Source organism: Dysidea avara, chromosome 3 (genome assembly GCF_963678975.1).
Source record: "Dysidea avara chromosome 3, odDysAvar1.4, whole genome shotgun sequence".
Classification (NCBI taxonomy): Eukaryota; Metazoa; Porifera; class Demospongiae; order Dictyoceratida; family Dysideidae; genus Dysidea; species Dysidea avara.
Genome location: NC_089274.1, coordinates 13,186,112 through 13,208,799, shown reverse-complemented (window position 1 = coordinate 13,208,799; position 22,688 = coordinate 13,186,112). Strand labels below are relative to the sequence as shown.

The 22,688-nt window shown below is 37.3% G+C and overlaps 3 protein-coding genes across 7 annotated transcripts; 2 read left to right on the top strand and 1 right to left on the bottom strand.

Moving 5' to 3' along the window:
• Positions 1-1,048: 1,048 nt before the first annotated feature.
• On the bottom strand, positions 1,049-7,928 carry LOC136249456 (alpha-L-fucosidase-like). Its single transcript, XM_066041465.1, has 10 exons — positions 7,519-7,928; positions 7,357-7,463; positions 6,851-6,981; positions 6,378-6,511; positions 5,598-5,695; positions 3,276-3,408; positions 2,529-2,614; positions 2,266-2,350; positions 1,539-1,675; positions 1,049-1,293 (listed from the first exon to the last, which is right to left on the bottom strand). The coding sequence occupies exons 1-10, from the start codon at positions 7,851-7,853 to the stop codon at positions 1,181-1,183; spliced, it is 1,359 nt and encodes a 452-aa protein (XP_065897537.1). The 5' UTR covers positions 7,854-7,928; the 3' UTR covers positions 1,049-1,180.
• LOC136249457 (uncharacterized) lies at positions 7,905-21,783 on the top strand. Of its 5 annotated transcripts, XR_010698222.1 has the most exons (11): positions 7,905-8,130; positions 8,832-8,995; positions 9,943-10,016; positions 14,082-14,218; positions 15,759-15,829; positions 18,667-18,790; positions 18,933-19,030; positions 20,245-20,322; positions 20,503-20,588; positions 21,166-21,302; positions 21,537-21,783. XR_010698222.1 is itself a non-coding variant. In XM_066041467.1 (4 exons), the coding sequence occupies exons 1-4, from the start codon at positions 7,985-7,987 to the stop codon at positions 10,164-10,166; spliced, it is 483 nt and encodes a 160-aa protein (XP_065897539.1). In that variant the 5' UTR covers positions 7,905-7,984; the 3' UTR covers positions 10,167-12,768. The 5 variants fall into 5 exon arrangements, 1 of the variants encoding a protein (XP_065897539.1); XR_010698223.1 differs by lacking the exon at positions 15,759-15,829; XR_010698224.1 differs by lacking the exon at positions 18,667-18,790.
• Positions 18,530-21,649, top strand: LOC136248332 (alpha-L-fucosidase-like). Its single transcript, XM_066040123.1, has 6 exons — positions 18,530-18,556; positions 18,667-18,833; positions 18,879-19,030; positions 20,910-21,077; positions 21,174-21,302; positions 21,537-21,649. Exons 1-6 carry the CDS (start codon positions 18,530-18,532, stop codon positions 21,647-21,649), a joined length of 756 nt encoding a protein of 251 aa, XP_065896195.1.
• Positions 21,784-22,688: the final 905 nt, after the last annotated feature.

Below are 22,688 nucleotides of genomic sequence, written 5' to 3'. Positions count from 1 at the left end.
CTTCTCTGGGTAAATTGTATGCAAAGTCTGACCACATTTAGCAACCTGTACAAGCATGTTTATATTTATTTTATTGTTAGTAATGCATCTGTCAATTTAGCATCAATATTCTAGAGATCATTCAAAAATTAACTGCCTATCAAGCACATGAACAGCACAAATTTACAAAGTCAGTACCAGGAGCTTGTGAGCCACAGAAGGTGTCAGTACAAGTAACATTTACACAATAATAGTATAAATGCAGTCTGAACTATGAAGTCATCTATCAGAGTTCCTATAGGTGTGATGTTTCCTATGTAAATGATGCTCAGCCTTTCTTGCAAGGTACACATGTAGACCACAAGATGAAGACATTAACAATCATTTTTCACATTGTGCATTCACCCCACAACTCATTAATCCTACAAAGTTATATAGAAATATTGCCTGGTATAAATCACTCATTGAATCTGCTTTGTACAAACAATGTGGAGGAATTCCCCCACTATAAAATAGCTATATCCTATGTGAGATCAATCATTCAGCGTTAGTGGCTTGAATCATGTATATCAATTCACATGGCTTCATCAAACACGCCAATGTCATTAGTGTTATAGCAGGTACAACACACATGTAGTGTGAACTCCCAAATGTCTCAGACTTGATCGGTTGACAAATGTATAACTTACATGAGACAAGTGTCAGGATTTGTTGTCACATAGGACACAGATGTAGTGTATGTGATGTTTAAATGATGTAGCGGTGCCACCAGTCTGGGATAATCTGCAATTGTAAAAACAGGATGTCCTTGATGGTGTTTTGGCTACAGCAATGCAACAACAAAAAGACTGTTACAGGTAACCTTGTAGTCGTACATGTCAGATGCTAGGCTGAGAGAATCATTAGGTGGTACTAAAGGATCCATTCGCTATAGCTACAAGTGGATAGAACGAATCACCATGATTATTCATCTTGTGGTCTCAAAAACATTCAACACTGACAACAACTTGTACAAATGTGCTTTATTTCTTAGCATATGTACACATGCACAGGAACAGTTGTGCATCTATCAATTTTGCATCAATGTTCTTGAGATCATTCAAAATTAACTGCCTATCAAGTACCAAATACATGCAAAGTACAAATTTACAAAGTCATTTCAGTAACAATTATTGTTAACCAAGTATAAATGTCATTTCTTTTACTGGAGTTGAATCTTCAAGGTCCATGCCCATCTAAGGTTTGTGGATAGAGGAAACATTGGAAGACTGACTTGCAGTCCCTTTGAGTCTGCTGTAAACTTCACCGATACACCTGAAATATGCAATACAAAAAACACATTAGCTATAATTATAACAAAACTTCACACTCAGAAACCTAGCTCCGTTAACTTGGTTAAGCAATTCATGGAAAGAAAACTGTATACACAACTAAGACACATGAAAAACATTTTTTAAGAAACCAACTTGAGTATTATCTAAAGCTTGTAATTTCTAAATAACTCACACGTAGCATTCTATACATCCTATATTCATCCTATTCAACAGTAATGACTGTACCTGGTAATCCTAACATCTCTACAGATGACACGTGATAAGATGCCAAAGCTCCCAGAAGAACACTATTGCTGCTAGGCCAGTCAAGCAATATTGCATACACAGATGATGGAGCAGTTTCACCTCCAGGAACTGTGTACCTACAGGTAAACAGAACATGCAATATATGTACATAACATAAACCATTTGAGAAGACATGCATGGTAGATGATCTGCAATATTCCTGTGTATCTAACTGCTGTGATATGTTTTGTTATGCAGCAGAATTTTGCACAAAGAACTTGAGCAAAGCTAAGTACGTGGTAGCGCGATTTTGATCGCTAGGCAACTCCAGGTTGTAAATATGTTTTTGGTCTATCTCCCATACCTTTTTCTGAAAATGTGAGAATTATAAAAAGCCTACACAAATAGTAAATATAGTTTATAACTGTCACAATCAGCTATCTGCTAGTGAAAAGATAATGAGTCACAAATACTCTAATATAACAGCCAGTAAACCATAAATACACTGAGCAGTCATTTCATTTGTGACTTTGTTCCTTTAATTCCCCACTTGACAGCAACTAAAACTGAATTTCAGAGAATCACAATTACCTGGGGAGTCAGTTATCTCTCTCTCCATTATACTGTTATATTACAAGATTACAGAGTCTAGACAACCCACATACATTGTTGAATTTATAAACCACTTTGGCATGAGTATATACATCAGTTGGAGGAATTAACTCACCACACTTTGGGAGTTACTGTGTCATTTTGATACTTCCATGGTACCGAGCCATATATACACTCTCCATTGACACTAAGCCACTGACCTGCATTGGAAATGCACACCTGCTTAATCTGAGTAATATGCAGCATGACTGGTCTGTTTATGCAACATTTTGCTTGGTGACAGTTATGGACAACAACTATTGCTATAGACTGAACACCTATGCTTATATAAGTACATACAGATGTGTCACATACAGTATGTGTACATAAGAGGCATACCAATTTCTAGCAGCCTTTCTTCAAATATTGGCATTATTCTCCCATCATGGTTTGGACCAATATTGAGCAGATAGTTACCACCAGTACTAAAATGCAGTGAAGAACAAAAGGTACACAATGTTCATGTACACAGAATCATCGAAAGCACACACCAGTAGTTATCATCTCAGGAACAATACAGTGCACAAAATTAATAGGTGCAGCATTAAGCATAAATTTACACAAAGTCTAGCACAAAGAACATTTCACGAATTTTACTGTGGTACCCTCTACATCTATAGTAGTGAATTTGTTCGGATAAAATAAGTCTACAGAACTTTTTTCAAATACTCTTATAGCAGAATGCAAACTTGAAATTAATAAACTAACTGAGCAGCAAATTTAATCGAGTGTTCCAATAAATGAAGTTCAGGATACTCTGTAATATCGAGGATATGAAATACCAGACAAAAAAAAAGATTTTTGACAATAGAGTGGAATGTTAAACTATCTGGATTAAAAAGGATACAATAGACAAAACCTCCACATTAAGGACAAAAAAATTTTTAGTTCCCAATGGGTCTAACTCAATACAATTTTTCCTCTCAAAGAGGAAACACCTTTTAAAAAAATGGGTCCAAAATCTAGGTCTCAAAGTGTCCACAATGGTGGGTTATTGTTTCATTACTCTTTAGTAAATGGATCCCTAGAAGTTATAAATACAAATTACATGTATGCACTGATGTGCTATTATTGCATCTGATGTACCTAACAGCAATCACCATATCATCAATTAGTTCATCTGCAGTGTAATAGCCAGTAATGTCTGCGTTTCTCCTGTAGCCCCATGAGCCCTTCTGAACTGTCATACAATCTTCCCATTTAAATTTCTGTAGAACACCTAAGAAGAATTTTACAAATAAAATACTTGCTATACTAAACTCTGTGTGTGTGTGCGTGTGCGTGTGTGTGTGCGTGCACAAGTGTGTGCATGTGTATAACTAGGGTGGAAATATTCCGATACACATTAGTGTTGTTTTTAGTTAACTATAACTAAAACTAAAAGTACTTTTAGTAAGGCAAATATGTATTAGTTAACTAACACTATAACTAAAACTAAATCTATAACTAAAAAACAGAAGAATAATTTACTAAAACTAAATCTAAAACTAAAAAGAATTAAGAAAGATAACTAAAACTATAAAGATTTTCTTATGCACAATAAAACTAAAACAACAAAGACAATATAACCATAACTAAATCTATGAATTTAAAAATTGTTAATTTAGAAATGGAAGTAGGGATCAAGCGATAAAAACTACTGAAACAAGTGATTTGAATGATGGCAACTATTACAACATAGCTTTGTGGGGAAATCCTTACATTGGCATCTCACCACGTCACCATATATGTTCAATGCCAAAGTAGGGATTTCCCCACAAAGCTATGTTGCCATCATTCAAATCACTTGTTTCAGTAGTTTTTATCGCTTGATCCCTACTTCCATTTCTAAATTAACAATTTTTAAATTCACTAGTTTGTTAACTTTTTTTGGTATAGGTATATAGCTATTATTGATCTTTGGCACTGACTGCTCTATTAGAGTATCTCGATCTTGCTGCTTGCTTTATGCAAGCTGCTCAATTACTAAATTGAAAGGCATGCAGGGTTTCTATCTCCTGTTTTCTACAATTAGTTACAGCTGGACCATTAATAATGGGCGTGGTCCACTGATCGTTAAGTACGAGCGCGCGCTCTGATTGATAAGGGCGTGGCCGTGTGTTCTTACTTCACTAGGCTATTTGATCGCTTTGCAAGTGTTGCTATACAGGCATCTACTTGCCCTTATAGTACGGAATCCGTTATTAGTTTTGTGGCGTCCGAATACGGCTGCTCTAAGGAAAGTGTCGATACGAATTATTAACGCCTCCGTGACTGGAAAAGAAGAAGACGATCCGTAATTGAAGATAAAAGGAAAGGCAAAGCGCAGAAGGCAGACACTCGTCGGAACCTGAAAAGGCACATCCCAGCAGCAAGTTAAATATTGTGGCAAAGAATGGTGATCCTTCGCTGCTCCGTTTGGCCTGTAGCCTTGCGAATGTGGTCAGGCAGGCAGGCAGGCTGGCAGGCAGGCTGACGAAAATTTCTGTTTTAGCAATTTTTTAGAAATAAAATTCCAGCACTATTCTAGTCGTTTCCTGATATATAACGCTAGAAATAAAGTTAGAAACTTGAAGACTCTTTAGTAAAAGGTTTATTTGCTGTGTGAGATATTTCTAGGATGATTTTTGAGGGATCGAAATTTGAGGCGCGTGCCAAATCCACCCGGATCCCTACTTAAACAGTATACTATCGTACTGTTTGATAACTAAAATGGATTACTATAACTAAAACTAAAATTATTAAAGAAACTATAACTAAAACTCTTTACTAAAACAACACTAATACACATTATTGTTTGAACTTATATAACAGGTAAATTGAAAAATGGATTTCAGGTACAGCAGATCCTCTGTTATCCAACCCTCGTTTATCCGAAATTGGAAAATGACTGTTCTATTACAGTATTTAAGTATGTTCTATTAGATTATTTCAACAGCTCTGTATATAAATGTATGGACTTCAGATATCTGAACAATTTACCTATCTGAACACTTTTATCATTGCCTAAAAACAAAGTGGTTTGGATAACCAAGGGTTTACTGTAATGATACCCCTTGTTAAATAAGTACTTTTTATTGCCAACAATCTCTACTAACTAGGGAATGTAAAATTGCCACGTTGGTATGTCATATGTCATGGACCTCACAAAACGTTATCTGATATTAACTACGTATGCTGGTCACATGTTAACTGATTCTCACAATCATTTCATACAGGCAATATCCGCAAGTATATTCCCATACATGTTGAAGTTACTACAGAGCAAGTCTCATGAGGTGTTGGTGTTCAACTGGGCCAAGATACTTGCCATTTATGGGGCAAGTACCTGTGCATATATTGGGAGTGAGGGGGCACCTCTGCAAAGACGTATGCCAACATTTTACATGCATACACATACAAGAAAATATTATAAGGGAGTACTGTTACCTGGGTTATAACGGTCATGACAAGTAAAATAGCCACCATTCTTACATGGATCACCACTACCCCATCGATCATTGACCACAACTGTATCTTTCACTGGACTACAGTTAAATACAACATAATTGACAATGGTGTAACATTGGTCCTGTAGCACAAACAGATACTTGTACACATAGTCATACATACATATAGTACATACCGTATATGACCGTATTAAAGCCGGGCTCAAATACACGCAGGGGCTCAAATATACGCCGGGTACAGCTAGGGGACTGTCATAATAAACGCCGGGGCTCATTTAAACGCCGGGGTGCTAATGATTATGCACTGAAAGGGGTTCTAAACTCGTGTCAGCTGCTAACTATACAGTGATGTCTCATCACCAGTCTTATGATGTCTTGTCTTGTTCAACTATGCCTTCTCTTCTGGTGATGGCCATAGCGTATTTATCATGGTCATTGTCATCTTTCCACCCGACTTCCAATGTTTCACCCAGCAGAGGAGTCCAAATGGGTTATGTACGTGATGGGCTATGGATTTCGTATTTCGTAGGTACTTGTACTGGCACCTGTCATTCTTAACGAGTGGCTAGTAAGAAATAAACGCCCGGGTCCAAATTAACGCTGGTCTCGTTTAAACGCCAGGTCAAAAATGATTTATAAGAAATAAACGCCCGGGCTTCTATACGGTCATATACGGTACATATATACATACATACATACATACATACATACATACATACAGTAGACAAGATATAGCCAGGCTTAGGGTTCATCAACTTACCTACTATTATACAGCCAGGCTAAAAACTCTTTACTTTTCCAATATGTGTCATTGGCCGATCCAGCACCATCAGCCCATATTACCTCAGGCTTGTACGCCTCTACTATCTCATGAAGTTGTGGCTGCATCACATCCTAACAATCAATGATATTAGCAGTGTCATGTGTAATTTTTAACAGACATATAGGGTGTACAATACTATATCCTGTAATAAGGAATGTCACTTAGTAAATCACTGTGTTGCATTGTAAATTTTTCCCTTCATTAAAGAGACTACCATATGCTACATCGAGTCAAGTAGGATTACTATGAAAAGATAAGAAGGCTAATATCAAGAGTTCTTATTAATATACACTACTATAAAGCTTAAATATTTCAAGGGAGAAAACCTTTGCTGATTTCAGGGGTTAACAGCATCCTTGGAATATTTAGACATGCTCATAGGGTTATTCGAGTAATCATTATTGACATACCATTACATAAGTTTGAGTTGTAAATTTATTAGCCTGATCTTGCAAGAAGAGTGGATGAAACCATTCAAACAGGGAATAGTACAGTCCAAAATGAATGTCAGTATTGTTTCTTATTGCTGCCGCCAGTTCACCTAACATGTGGAAATAAAAATACAATACCATAAAGTGTTACAGTACACTGCTTATAGTCAATAGAATACTGAAGGAATCATAAGTACATGGAATTGAAAATCATTTGTGTGTATTATTCCCACACAGATCGTAGGTGATAACCCAACACCTGGTGCATGCCACATGTATAAACATGCAATAGGTATGGTACATACTACGTGCCCTCATGATTTGTTCAACCTTGGCTTAAACCTGTGGTTCTTGGACAGGTGAATTTACTGAATCACATGGCACCATGATACAACTGATTACATTATAGGTCTTGATTGATTAAGTAATTCCTTCCTAGTCTCAGGTTACACTGGATGTCATGTGACTATTACACAACAACATACCAACAAGGTCCCTATGTGGTCCAGTATCAACACTATTCCAGTTCCATGAGTACTTGGAAGGCCAGTTAGTAAACCCCTCATGGTGCTTGCTGGTTAGAACCACGTACCTACAACAAATGATTGTTGAACACACATTACATGCACGCACTGATGGTTTAGTACTTGGCTCCAGCCTTCATAAACAGCTCTGCCCAAGCTTTTGGATCAAACAGCTCGGCCTTAAACATTGGCGCGAAATCTGGATACTCGAAATTCGGTGGGTAATTTTCCTTCATAAATTGCACGTACTCGGATGAATTCGTCTTCCAGTGATGCCAAAACCATTCAGATCCGAAGCTCGGTACACTGTAGACTCCCCAGTGCATGAAAATTCCGAACTTCGACTGGTCGTACCATTTTGGGAGAGATCTGCTGTTCAACGAATCCCAAGTTGGCAAATACTCACCATTAACAGCACATAGGCAAATAAGTAACAAATAAATTGGTAAACCTGACATAACGTAGGCGTTAACTAGCTACGCCTGGAGCTAAGGTGAGCTTTAAATAGATTTAGTCGAATCACGTGAGCAAGTGTGTTGTGGTCCAGTCGTGTAAAAGATTGTGTCGGTATTTGGCGATCGTGTTTCTCATGGTTTCTCTGTGCCAATCCATAAATGTAGATACATATGATCCAGTAATCCGAATCACTATTCAAACGGATTTTTCTGCTGACTCAGCAAATAAAGACTTGTTCGGGTATAGAGTAGCGCTGTACAACTCATCTCAAGATTTTAGGTATGTATAGAATGATCAAATGTATCTATTAGTACGTTGTTCAAATGTGTTTTGTTGCATCGATCATTAACTAAGAAATTCACAAACGTAGATTTCTAATTTATTGTATGGCTTCTTCGTGTTTGATGAATGGGTTTGTTATGGAATCTAGATTAAATCATTGTCAAATATTAGAACATCATGTTAATAGCTACATTTTTGCCATGCTCTGTCAATGGCAAGTAAGATACTAAGTCATATCCCTACTGCTCTGATCTAAAGTACTAAATATATCCTTCAGCTTATATAGGATGTTCTGACTCACTGTATATACAAGCTTTAACTTTCTTACTGGTCCATAATGGGACAACACTTGTTATGTTTGTACTCTAATTTATTCATGTTCACTGTCTCCTACAGCGATTTCAGCACTTGTATATTTTTCTTATGAAATGCTTAGTGTGGCTGCATATATGCATGCATGTGTTATGGCTGATTTTTCTACAATGGTGGTGGGTAGGCCTTGGGCTGCTGTACATGCAGCGATTTTCATTGGTACAGAGATATGGTGACATCACTCCAAGAATGCAAACACAACCAAAGAGTTGTTGAAACCACTGTGTATATAATGCAGCTGGAACAGGCACAATGGTTTGCTGTACACAACACCTACAATACCCTAATAGGGTAACATGTGTGTGACTAATCTGTCTTTATTCCAGCATTATTGTGGGTGCTCCAAAAGGAAGCACCATACCACCTCCACGTGATGCTGGCAGATATAACCTTCCTTATGGAGTGGTGTATGATTGTCCAGTGAACCCTGGAGTATGTGATGGACTGGTTGCTAGTGGTCCAGCTGGCGAACGGCTATATGATAGTCGTGGTATGTGAATATCTCCTCTTACAGTGTGTGTGTGTGCATGCATGCAGGTGTCCTTTTAACATCATGTCAGTCGGGCCCCATGGGGAGTGGCTATTAGCCAGCTATGGTGATAACAACCACAAGTTTGGATTACTATGTACTTAGCTCAGGATGTGTTGCATCAATTGGCACACACCAACCTGGTGCCTTGCTGTCAGTACACACCTGTTGTACTGGCAACAGTCATGGTGCAGCTGCATGGAAACCAGACGACCTATTAGAGTTCCAGCAGCATGTATCCCTGACATTGTGACAAAGCCCACCAAGCTGTGTTTGCTTAATTTAAATGTTATCCCCATGAGGCTTGCAAAACCTCTGCAAATGACGGTCTGCCTTTGCTACTGTTCCAAAACCTATTGTGTGGTAGTGACTTGTAGTTTAGACAACTATGTAAAAATTAGGAACTTCAAAATTTGAGTTGGGGTCATAGAAATAAAAAAAATGAAGCAAGGAAGGTCACCTACACCTGCAGCTATACTAGTGGATATTTAATCCCTACCTCAGTCATGGCTGAAGTAGGGTTGAAATGTCCACTATAAATAAGTACATCTAATGGAAATACCCATGTATAGCTGTAATGGTAGATATATATATACTAGCTACATACATGACAGTATATTAAACTAGATAATTTACATTGCTCCTTATCTGACTAATGACAAGCCATGACAGTGTGTGCTTAATTATTTAGAGTATAAAGCCCCTTTGTATGCGAATGAAAATTAGGAGTGGCCACGAGGCTTTATGTAGATAATTTGCTTATAAACACAAAAGACAAAACTATAAAAATAAGACAGTTAAGAAGAAGATATTTGTGGTATGCATTAGTTATACATTATATATACCAGCACTAATAGTGGAGTGTGTGTATGATATTGTAATTCACATATGCAATATTTCAATTTTAGATAATGCTAATGATGAGCAAAAAAATGGACAGTTCATGGGAGGCACCATAAGAGTGAGAGATAGTGGACTTCTTGTAAGTTAATGGCGTATCGTATACTTTACAGTAGACTGTTGGCATTGATAGGACAGATTGGGGACTACATTGTTGTCCGTTGTGACTGAGCTTGAGGGGATTAAACTTTTACAGTTTGTCTCTTGTTTATCTATTTCAGTTATGACTTGACTTATTGATAGTGTTGCAACAGTGCTTGTTTTTTTTTATTCATTGATTGATGGCCCACTCCCATTTCATTTGTCGTAAATTTACAATACTGCTTTAACACTATGTGAAGGCGTAAGGTTGCAGTGGAAATTTTCTAACAAAACCAGAACACAATGACAGTGACAATTCCTATGCTATTTAGAAACCCTTATTTTACAATTAATTACCTTGATCTGTGGTAATGATTTGTCGATGACATTGCCCACAATTTCTTAGGGTTTCTAAATGGTATAGAAGGCTTGCCATACCTGGAAATTTTGCAGTATGATTTTCATGGTTTTTGCAGTTAGTGAACTAAGCAACCATGAAATTTTTATCACTTGGAAAATTTATGTGACCTACGTAAAAACTTCAACTGATAAATTACTGTAGCATGACTCTTGTGTATGATTCTGTTTGTAGGCATATCCATGTATCATACAGTACGATAGTAACTGTATAGTAGGGACCACAAAAGAGTAGGCGTGGCCTACAAAATAATATCACCCAAAAACCAGCCTCAATTTTCCCTTATGACGATGAGGCAGTATTGGTGAGGTAAAACTAAGCCCAAACAAGCTTTCAGATCAACCTGAAACGCTTTCAATAAGTTGCTATGGAATTTTTTTTTAAATTTATTCAACGGAATTTTCTACTGACTGACTGAGTAAGTAAGTAAGTAAGTAACTGACTGATGCCTTCAGACAAGCATAACTCGATAACAGCTAAGGCTATGGGCTTGATTTTTTCGCCGTTCGACATTGCTTCGGCCCGACAGGTGCCTTTTGGCATACCGCAGTACGTACAATGTATTCTTCATGGACTTACCAGTGTCCTCCTTTGTATCCCATTCATCTTTGCTGACAGGGAAAGGTGTCAATTTGGCACGAGCACGTGACGGCTTCCCTTCGAAACGGAAATCATCCGTATTTTTCATCGTAGCTATTTTGATTGCAGAGGTGCTTTTCAAACAGTTCTTGATTCGTACTGCTGTGTAACAGGTTGAACATAGCCTACAGCGAAGCGTAACGGATACTTCACTTTTCAGACGATAATTAATATGATTGGGGGGCGCGGCACGATTTCTTTCTTTTGGTATGTGTGGATTGTAGAGGTGCTTTTCGAACAGTTCTTGATTCGAAATGCTGTGTAACGGGGTGAACATAACTGACAACGAAGCGTGATAGATACTTCACTTTTCAGACGATAATTGATATAGCTGGGGCACGTGGTGCCTTTTCAGATGCAGTATGCGTGGGTTCACCAGTCATAATAAAATTATTTACAAAAAAAAAGTTAACAAACAAGCACACGAAAAAATTTGGAATTTTCAACTAGAGTAGGGACCATAGCACATCGATAAGCTTGAGCACAGTAGGGATATAACACTTCTTATTGTTTTACAGTGATTTAATATCATGGACTACTCCAACTTGTTTCAGTACTTTTTATCCATGTGCTATGGTCCCTACTCTAGTTGAAAATTCCAAATTTTTTCGTGTGCTTGTCCTGATATTAAAGTGGGCATGGCTTACAATAGAAGCTGGCCTACTGTAAGACTAGACTATGCCTCACACAGAAATTGCTGCTACTGTGCTACTTGGTTCCGATGTGCTTTAGCAATCTATGTGGCACTTGAAGTAAAAATCAATCCAGATCCTTCGTCAAGAACAAAAAAAAAGTATTCGAATTGAGCAACAGTGATCCATGAATTTTGTGTGAAATTTAAGTGAAAGTCCTGGGCTAAAAAGCATCCACTAAGTTTAAAAGGCAAAAATCCTGATGAAGTACATAACCGTGAATTATATTTCTGGGTATACGGTATCAGTGTCTTCTCACTTGTACAAGCCAGCTATAGGCACGATGGTGCTGAAGTACCTGTAATGGTGCGACAGTACTCCATTAGTCTACAGTGAAACCTGTTAATCGGGACACTTGAAAACGAGGACACCTGCATAATCTGGACACTTGGTAATGGTCCAGTAGTATCTGTTTGTATGTGAACTGACCTGGAAAATCAGGACACCTTGATAATCAGGTCACTTTTGGTTGGTCCCTAATACACATTTTTGGTTTTAAAATTTTAGCCTGTAGCATTGTAGTTTAGCACATCAGTCATTGTTATTGTGCACTTTTTCACTTAATATTTGTTTAAGCCAATTAGCAACCTAGCAGTAAGCTACCTTTCTTATACTCCTTGACAACTACTTGACAATGTGGAAAGTAGCACACCAACACTGGCTACCAAGCCTGTCTAGTTGAAAATTGGTGCATACCCTAATGCAGATGCACTTTATATATTTTGTTCTGTAGTACACAAATTTCAAGTAGTGATGTGCAATAATATTGGGGAAGCAATAAAACCCGGAATAACGGAACAGCGGAATAACGGAATAAGCGAAAATTACATTCTTAATATTTTACTACTATATATACAGTCTATAGCATTTATACAATACTCACCTCGTAGCAATTCCACAGAGAATCACTAAGGCGATCCTCAGGGCGATCTTTAAATAGAACTAGCACAAAACTAACCACTCTAGAATAATCTAACTAAGCTAAAATACTTTCTAATACACTTTACTACAAAATCGCTACAACACTATAAGTTCTTTCTGCTACAGCTACTTATACCAGCCATCACACACGAGTAACTGCCCGAATTTATTTATTAGAATCAAGCTGCACAAAGTGATGTCAGCTAAATACAGCACTTAACCTTTTGAATTTACATTAAGCTTGTTTGGCGATGGATAACTAACAGGTTAGCCAAAGTAGATTATTTCAGAGAAGATTTCTTAGGATGGAATGTTGTCACTAATAAATTCGGGCAGTTACTTGTGTGTAATGGCTGGTATAAGTAGCTGTAGCAGAAAGAACTTATAGTGTTGTAGTGATTTTGTAGTAAAGTGTATTAGAAAGTATTTTAGCTTAGTTAGATTATTCTAGAGTGGTTAGTTTTGTGCTAGTTCTATTTAAAGATCGCCCTGAGGATCGCCTTAGTGATTCTCTGTGGAATTGCTACGAGGTGAGTATTGTATAAATGTTATAGACTGTATATATAGTAGTAAAATATTAAGAATGTAATTTTCGCTTATTCCGTTATTCCGTATTCCGGGTTTTATTGCTTCTCATAATGTTGATAGTGTGATAATCATATCACAGTAATCCATTATCGTGAGTGCAAATCTGATATTCTTATCTCAAAATACTCTTACAATTGAAGCATTTGTTGTTTTATTTCAATTATTTAATTAACTTGTAAGATTTGCTGTATTTTTGAAGGTTTGCTCTCTCAACAGTTGCTGTATTAACATTTGTTAGTATGGCATAGGATCAATAAAATTACTACTAAATTATACAACATATTATTTGGATCTACTATCGTGATAACTATTGTATTGTGATTTGTGATGCAAGTATCATGATAATCAATATAATAGTAAAATCATTATTGCACATCACTAATTTTAAGTTATTTAGTAAGACTGTGTAGTTTAGATAATCACAAGTCTGTTATTCACTTGTGGTCAACTATACCAAGGGTCTGACTGTGGCCAGTGGTAAGGACTAGGATGCAACCATGCTATACTGGTATTTTGAGGCACTTCACTTGGGTTAGTATGTCCTGTTTTTTGTACACTAGCTGCCATGAACACAATATTGCCCAATTGGGACTAAAGTCACACTTACAATTCATCATACAACTTGTATTGTTATGTTGTGTTACTGCTTGCAGTTGCAGGTCATAATGATGATAGCATAGGCGGTGGAAAGGGGGAGCTAGGGGGCTAAAGCCCCCCCCCCCCCCTCAGAATAACTCTAACTCTATTGCAGTACATACATACAGGGTGAACTATTATGTTTAAGTTATCTATTTTTTTCTTCTTGTAGGTATGTGCTCCACGCTACATTCTTAATAGGGGTGGTCTACATTCAATAGGATGGTGTGTGTATAACTTATGATTTTTCAACATATTACCCAGATGGTAGTAGTAACGAGATTGAATGGTGTGAGGATTCAAATATTGGTTAGTTTCAGTAATTCAGGATTGTTCCATAATAATGTTTGACTAGTGGCTTGTTGTCTGTAATAATGTCTTGTGTGTATGTGTGTATGTGCTCATGTGCACCTATATGATATTTTGGGCTGGATATGCCCAGTTTTGCATGATCCCTACTATTGATATCTATTCATTTCCAGGTGTTGTAGTGATTTAAAAATATAATTTAGTAGCCGTTTGGTTTCCTTTTCCATGAACCTTTTAATCGGTCTAAAATTCTAATTTTGAAAAGCCATTATAATATCATTATTTGCATAGTTTATTCAGGACTACAGACCATGTGGAGAGACTCAGTTGTTTCTGTTTTTGTTATGTACAACTGACCTTTTCAGGCGCTTCTGTCAGTCTTGTTTGAATTGCTTTTGGAGTAGTAGTACTACTACTATATCAATCTACATTTAAAAGCAAATTATTTTGATAGGGGACCGGGGTTTGGTGACAATTCATTATTTATATAAATTTTAACCTAAAACACATAAATAGAGGTGTGATAAACAATGCAAAATCATTGGTTTGCTGCTGCAAATTGACACCTTTGTGCTGCAAGCAAAAAGAAATGTGACATGAAGGAAGGCAAAGATTCTGCAAGTCCATGATGCATGCGTTGTACAAAGGCATGTATTGAGCCAAAGCAGTGTCTAACAGAAAAGTATATATGCCCGTTGCATCATCCATTGTTGAGTTACATTTGTCTGAAGGCATCAGTTAGTCAGTAGTTGATTCCATTGCATATTTTTTGGCAACTTATTATTGGGTCGCTTTGATTGCACATAGCACATTGGGACCTGATTATACTATATACATTGTTGTTATTTTCTTTTGACTATCCCTACTGTACAGTACTACCATATGTACCATATGATTGTGGTATCACCATCTTCCCAAATGTGATATGAGCAGTAGCTTCATCTTCTTCATTTCGCACCACTTAGAAGAATTTCTATAACTCACACGTGCTTTAGTCAATGCACTTCAAATTTGGAGGGCTGTAAGAACATAATTCAGCTCATTTATAGTCCAAGTTTCGTACACATTGGATGTAGACCAAGGTAGTTGTGCCAAACTTCAAAAACAATTTTTGTCATTTAAGGAATAACTTGAAATTGGTCTGTACATGGAGTAACCATTGTAGTGCAAACCTTTTTGTGGTTTGAAAGAAATTGTGCTAACAATCATGGAGTTATAACATAGATTTACAAAATTAGTTGTTGATGATTCCTATAGTAAAGAAAAAGAAAGCAAGTTAAAAGGAAGCTTCAAAGCCTATGGCTGGATGTGGGGTTTGCAATTGTGAAAAGAAGTGATATCTGTATCAAAAAAAGCCAAGCTGTTTAAAAATGGTTGATATTAACATCATTGAAGCTATTTCTTCGTCGCCACCTTTGATTTTTCACTCTGGCCTTTTTGGAGGCCGCACCCTTTTTTCACAGCTGAGTTATTTTTGGTACAGATTATTTAATGTACTGGTAACTGCTAATATGCAGTATTGTCTTTTTGGTTGACACAGTTAGTCACCTTGGTCGATCTGTATGTGGACTTGGTGCAGGAGGTGATATAACCGGGAATCAGCACTTTTTTGTAAGTGCTGTTACCAGTATATTGATGTACAATACTTTAGTACTGCATAGTAGAGATAATATTATGAGGGCACTTGGCATTAGGACTGAATGATATTATGATTATATCACGATATTGTGAAAGTACATTACTTACTGATGCTATCACACTTGTCTGCAGGTGTATTATGTATTTAGGTGGGTGGGGATTATTCAGTTGGAAGGAGATTTTTTTACCTAACCAATGGCCTTTTTAATGCGCAGACATTATATTGTCGCGATAGTATGTCCTACAATAACTGTTTAACGTAAACAAGGAGGATTGTGACCTCAGTTATTCAAACCCTTGGGGACTGAGAAGTCCACAACTACAAAATTGTGTTTAATCGTAGTCCATGTGTTTAGATAATAGCTCATACATATTAGAATGTACCACTTTTACACCTCAGATCAAAGGAGCCGCCCAGGCTACGTTTCGTATCTAGCTGGGCTACATACGGAATGTAGCCGGTCTACATACGAAATGTAGCCGGTCTGCAACTGGGCCGTGATTATATAGACGTAGATGCCGAAATTGATTGTGGGGATCGAATAATACTCATGTGATTAGGATGCACAACTTGGATTTCGCCATGGAAACCACACAGACAGAGAGCATTTTGTTACCCTTGCCATCCTACGAGTTGAAAAACGTTGGGCTAAGGTGAAAACTAGTGCTATAGCTTATTCATTCGATCGTTTCCGCACGTTTTTGAATATGGACACACGCTCATCACAAAGCTACCACTCTGCACGGAGTAACCACTCTACAAGCAAGCTTACCTGTCTAGGCCTTTAGTGAACTGCGTAGTTTTCCCATAAACGATTCAATAGCACTGATTAAAACATTAAACTCGCATAACGGAAATTCTCCGTGATATCTCTAGGATATGTCCGTTTATCATAACCGAACGTAACCAGAATGTACTAGCTGCTGACCCATCATCGAAAATTTTAGGCATACATATATGATACATCCAGTGGCTGCACTCGTATTGGCTTGGGTGATTGATCGCCCTACATAGGCTATCAGCCTAATAAGTGTTACATATTAGTTGTAACACAGGGCATTCTGGCTTTGCCTGATATGCCCTCTACCCTAGGGGCTTTGCCTGATATGCCCTCTACCCTAGGGCCTGTGGCGCTCGGGCAGTCGGGCATACATATCAGGCAAATCCTTCATGCCTGTGTTACAACTGTTACATACACAATACTTAGTTAATGCACAGATTTTTGATTTAAAAGACAGTATGTCAAGCCATACAAGTGCTAATTTTACATTTCGTGAAATGCGTTTTTTTTAACGTAATAACTTGTTGAGAGTTTTCTCTCACTGATCTTAAGGTGTTTACATTCCTTTTACCTTGTTAACCGTGAACTGCGTTTTTGCACTCTCCACTGTGGAATTTGGAGGCAATATTGTTGGTGACAGGTTGAGGGGTCGACACTTCAAAAAATCTCATATGCTTGTGTGGTAGAAATCAGAAATCAAGCCTGCAAACTCTGTAAATTAGAAAGATTTTTTATTCCGTGAACGAAGCAAAATCAGCAAAAATTGTGGTGGAAATCAGGAAAACTTGTACGCGATTTCAGAAGTGTCGAACTCCTCATGACTGGCAGGTACGTGTCAGCGAATGTTTCAGCAGCATCACTAACATGGCCTCTATGCCACAACCGATAAATATTTGACAGAGCGAAATGGATCTTTAGCCAAAGACTTGTTCAACTAAGGTAAAACAACTTCCCAAAGTAGTGCTTGTTTTCTGTCATTTTATCAAAACAGTCTGAGTATATGGATATCTGGTTAAAAAACAGCAAACAAACGATACTGCATTTTATATTTCTTCATTGCTGAAACACTGTTTTTACCTTTAAACCTGAATCTTATTATGGTATTGTTTACTACTCTCCCCTTTGATGAGAAATTAAGCTGTCTAGCATCATGTATTTGTGCAACAAGAATCAGGTGCAACCAATCAGATTACTGGGTTGTTTATTAATGCCCAACTCTATGAAGTTTTCTCATGCTTTGTAACGACAACGATATGTGAAGATACCATTCTGGATGCCAAGTACACAATAAAAGACAAGAACACTTCTCGACTAGGAAAGACATTGTCAATACAAATGCAGTTATCACCGCATTCCGTCTGCACAAGCGCATGATGCTAGACAGACCAGACTAGGGTTGGGTGATATTTAATGTGACATGCGATTATTGAGCTAATTGATGCGATTATTGCATTATTGCATTATTGCATGAGAAAATTGAAACAGTTTGGAAAAGTCTGCAATGTTGAAATGAGTGAGTGCTAGTTTTCACTGAGAATAAGTTTACAAACATACTTTGGGCATGACTTCTAATCACCTATTAACACACCTCCCCAACATCATTACATCACACAGAAATTGACGTCTGCCTTGTTTAATCACAACTAATTAATATTGTTTTATTGTAAGGTATCTGCCCTTGTCTGCTGTTCACATTGTCATTTGGTAGTGAAAAGAACCTATTTACTAGAAGCCGCATACTATCTTGTATGCGTTAAAAATTTCCTCACTTGAAGAGACTTTGCATTCAAAAATTTCTGCTAGAAATGGTCTTTACAGAAGGTTTTAGCATCTCATCTTAGCATTTTATTTCAAAGATACGACAGCACCCCATGCTTCACAACCTTAAAGTATGGGGCATTGTGTTAGCATCTCAAAAGTGAGCAATGCGAATGGGCCAAAGCACACGTATTGTTGACAGATTAATAGGGGTACTGTCCATGTTAAAGATTACACATGACACTGCTAACATCATTGATTGATTGTTAGGATGTGATGCAGCCACAACTTCATGAGATAGTGGAGGCCTACAAGCATGGGCTGATGGTGCTGGATCGGCCAATGACACGTATTGGCAAAGTAAAGAGTTTTTGGCCTGGCTGTACAATAGTAGGTAAGATAATGAACCCTAAGCCTGGCTATATATCTTGTCTACTGTATGTATGTATGACTATGTGTATAAGTATCTGTTTGTGCTACAGGACCAATGTTACACCATTGTCACTACAGGTGTATATGTTATTTTTTAATTGTAGTCCAGTGAAAGATACAGTTGTGGTCAATGATCGATGGGGTAGTGGTGACTCATGTAAGAATGGTGGCTATTTTACTTGTCATGACCGTTATAACCCAGGTAACAGTACTCCCTTTAATGTTTTCTTCTTGTATGTGTATGCATGTAAAATGTTGACATACATCTTTGCAGAGGTGCCCCCGGCTCCCAATATATGCACAGGTACTTGCCCCATAAATGGCAGGCAATATCCGCAAGTATATTCCCATACATGTTGAAGTTACTACAGAGCAAGTCTCGTGAGGTGCTGGTGTTCAACTGGCCCAAGATGCCTGCATGAAATGATTGTGAGAATCAGTTAACATGTGACCAGCATACGTAGTTATTAATATCAGATAGTGTTTTGTGAGGTCCATGACATATGACATACCAACGTGGCAATTTTACATTCCCTAGTTAGTAGGGATCGTTGGCAATAAAAAGTACTTATCCAACAAGGGGTATCATTACACTGAACCCTCGGTTATCCGAACCCCTTTGTTCTCAGGCAATGATAAAAGTGTTCAGATAAGTGAATTGTTCGGATAACTGTATACAGAGCTGTTGAAATACTCTAATAGAACATACACCTATACTCACATACTCTAATAGAACAGTCATTTTCCAATTTCAGATAAACAGGGTCAGATAACAGAAGGTCTACTATACATTTTCTGTTATATAAGTCCTAACAATAATGTGTGTCATGGAATATTTCCACCTAGCTCATACGCACACACGCGCACACAGAGTTTAGTATAGCAAGTATTTTATTGCAAAATTCTTCTTAGGTGACAGAAATTTAAATGGGAAGATTGTATGACAGTGCATACATGTAATGTGTATTTATAACTTCTAGGGATCCATGTAGTAAAAAGTAATGGAACAATAACCCACCATTGTGGTCACTTTGAGACCTAGAATTTTTGGCCCATTTTTTAAAAAGTGTTTTCCTCTTTGAGAGGAAAAATTGTATTGAGTTAGACCCATTGGGGACTAAAAAATTTTTTGTCCTTATTGTGAAGGATTTTTTCTATTGTATCCTTTTAATCCAGAGAGTTTGTTCCACTCTATTGCCAAAAATTCTTTTTTGTCTGGTATTTCGTATAGTAGATACCCTTGGTATTACAGAGTATCCTGAACTTCTTTTATTAAATTTATGAATTAAACATGATTGCTGCACCTATTAATTTTTGTGTACTGTATTGTTCCTGAGGTGATGACTACTGGTGTGTGTTTTCAATGATTCTATGAACATGAACATTGTGTACCTTTTGTTCTTCACTGCATTTTAGTACTGGTGGTAACTATCTGCTCAATGTTGGTCCAAACCATGATGGGAGAATAATGCAAGGAAAGGCTGCTAGAAATTGGTATGCCTCTTATAATATTTGCTGTACACGTACTGTATGTGACACATCTGTATGTACTTATATAAGCATAGGTGTTCAGTCTATAGCAATAGTTGTTATGCATAACTGTCACCAAGTTGCATAAACAGACTAGTCATGCTGCATATTACTCAGATTAAGAGGTATGCATTTCTAATGCAGGTCAGTGGCTTAGTGTCAATGGAGAGTGTATATATGGCTCAGTACCATGGAAGTATCAAAATGACACAGTAACTCCTAAAAGTGTGGTAAGTTAATTCCTCCAACTGATGTATTATACTCACGCCAAAGTGGTTTATAAATTCAACAATGTATGTGGGTTGTCTAGACTCTGTAATCTTGTAATAATGGAGAGAGATAACTGGTAAGGCCACTCTACTGGTAATTGTGATTCTCTGAGTTTTATTTGCTGGCAAGTGGGGAATTAAAGAAACAAAGCCACACTGCTCAGTGTATTTATGGTTTACTGGCTGTTATATTAGAATATTTGTGGCTCATTTTCTTGTAATTGGCTTCACTAGCAGATGGCTGATTGTGACAGTTATAAACTATATTCACTATTTGTGTAGGCTTTTTACAATTCTCACATTTTCAGAAAAAGGTGTGGGAGATGGACCAAAAACATATTTACCACCTGGAGTTGCCTAGCGATCAAAATCACGCTACCATGTACTTAGCTTTGCTCAAGTTCTTTGTACAAAATTCTGTTGCACAACAAAACATATCACAACAGTTAGGTACACAGGATTATTGCAGATCATCCACCTAGCTAGCACACCTTCTCAAATGGTTTATACGTATATTGCATGTTTTGTTTACCTGAAGGTACACAGTTCCTGGGGGTGAAACTGCTCCATCATCTGTGTATGCAATATTGCTTGACTGGCCTAGCAGCAATAGTGTTCTTCTGGGAGCTTTGGCATCTTACCACGTGTCATCTGTAGAGATGTTAGGATTGCCAGGTACAGTCATTACTATTGGATAGGATGTATAGAATGCTACATGTGAGTTATTTAGAAATTACAAGCTTTAGGTAATGCTCAAGTTGGTTTCTTAAAAAATGTTTTTCATGTGTCTTAGTTGTGTATGCAGTTTTCTTTCCATGAATTGCTTAACCAAGTTAACGGAGCTAGGTTTCTGAGTGTGAAATTTTGTTATAATTATAGCTAATATGTTTTTTGTGTTGCATATTTCAGGTGTATCGGTGAAGTTTACAGCAGGCTCAAAGGGACTACAAGTCAGTCTTCCAATGTTTCCTCTATCCACAAACCTTAGATGGGCATGGACCTTGAAGATTCAACTCCAGTAAAAGAAATGGCATTTATACTTGTTTAACAATAATTGTTACTGAAATGACTTTTTGTAAATTTGTACTTTGCATGTATTTGGTGCTTGATAGGCAGTTAATTTTGAATGATCTCAAGAACATTGATGCAAAATTGATAGATGTAGGAAACATCACACCTATAGGAACTCTGATAGATGACTTCATAGTTCAGACTGCATTTATACTATTATTGTGTAAATGTTACTTGTACTGACACCTTCTGTGGCTCATAAGCTCCTGGTGCTGACTTTATAAATTTGTGCTGTGCATGTGCTTGATAGGCAGTTAATTTTTGAATGATCTCTAGAATATTGATGCTAAATTGACTGATGCTAAATTGACAGATGCATTACTAACAATAAAATAAATATAAACATGCTTGTACAGGTTGCTAAATGTGGTCAGACTTTGCATACAATTTACCCAGAGAAGGCCTATGATGTGGGATATTGCAGCCAAGCGTGGTGCCAGGTATTAGGGCTTGAGGAAACATTGTCCTTTGTACTGAGGTTTGCAAGGGCCCTGGAGTGCTTATGGAATAGTATAGCTATTTGTCCTTCAGAATATTTGACATTTGTCAGTGTTGAATTAGTTCAATGTTATTGAGACCACAAGATTAATGATTATGATGGCTCATTCTGTATCCACCTACATAGCTATAGCGCATTGATCCTTTAGTACCACCAAATGATTCTCCCATTTGGCGTGTACGTACAAGTATGATGACTTGCTTATTCGTTATCAGCAACATTCACCACCCATATTAATTTTATTATTATCATTGCAAATTGTGTTGTTCATTCCCAGTGTAAGTTATACATTTGTCAACCGATCAAATCTGAAATGTTTGGGAGTTCACACTACATGTGTGTTGTACCTGCTATAGCACTGTGACGACATTGGTGTGGGATTGAGCATTCTGAAGATATTTTTGGGCTTGTTTCTACCTAACCAATACTATTAACGTATTGTGAGGCTGGTTTCTGGTCTATATAGTACTTTATGTATTGGATCAGTAGTA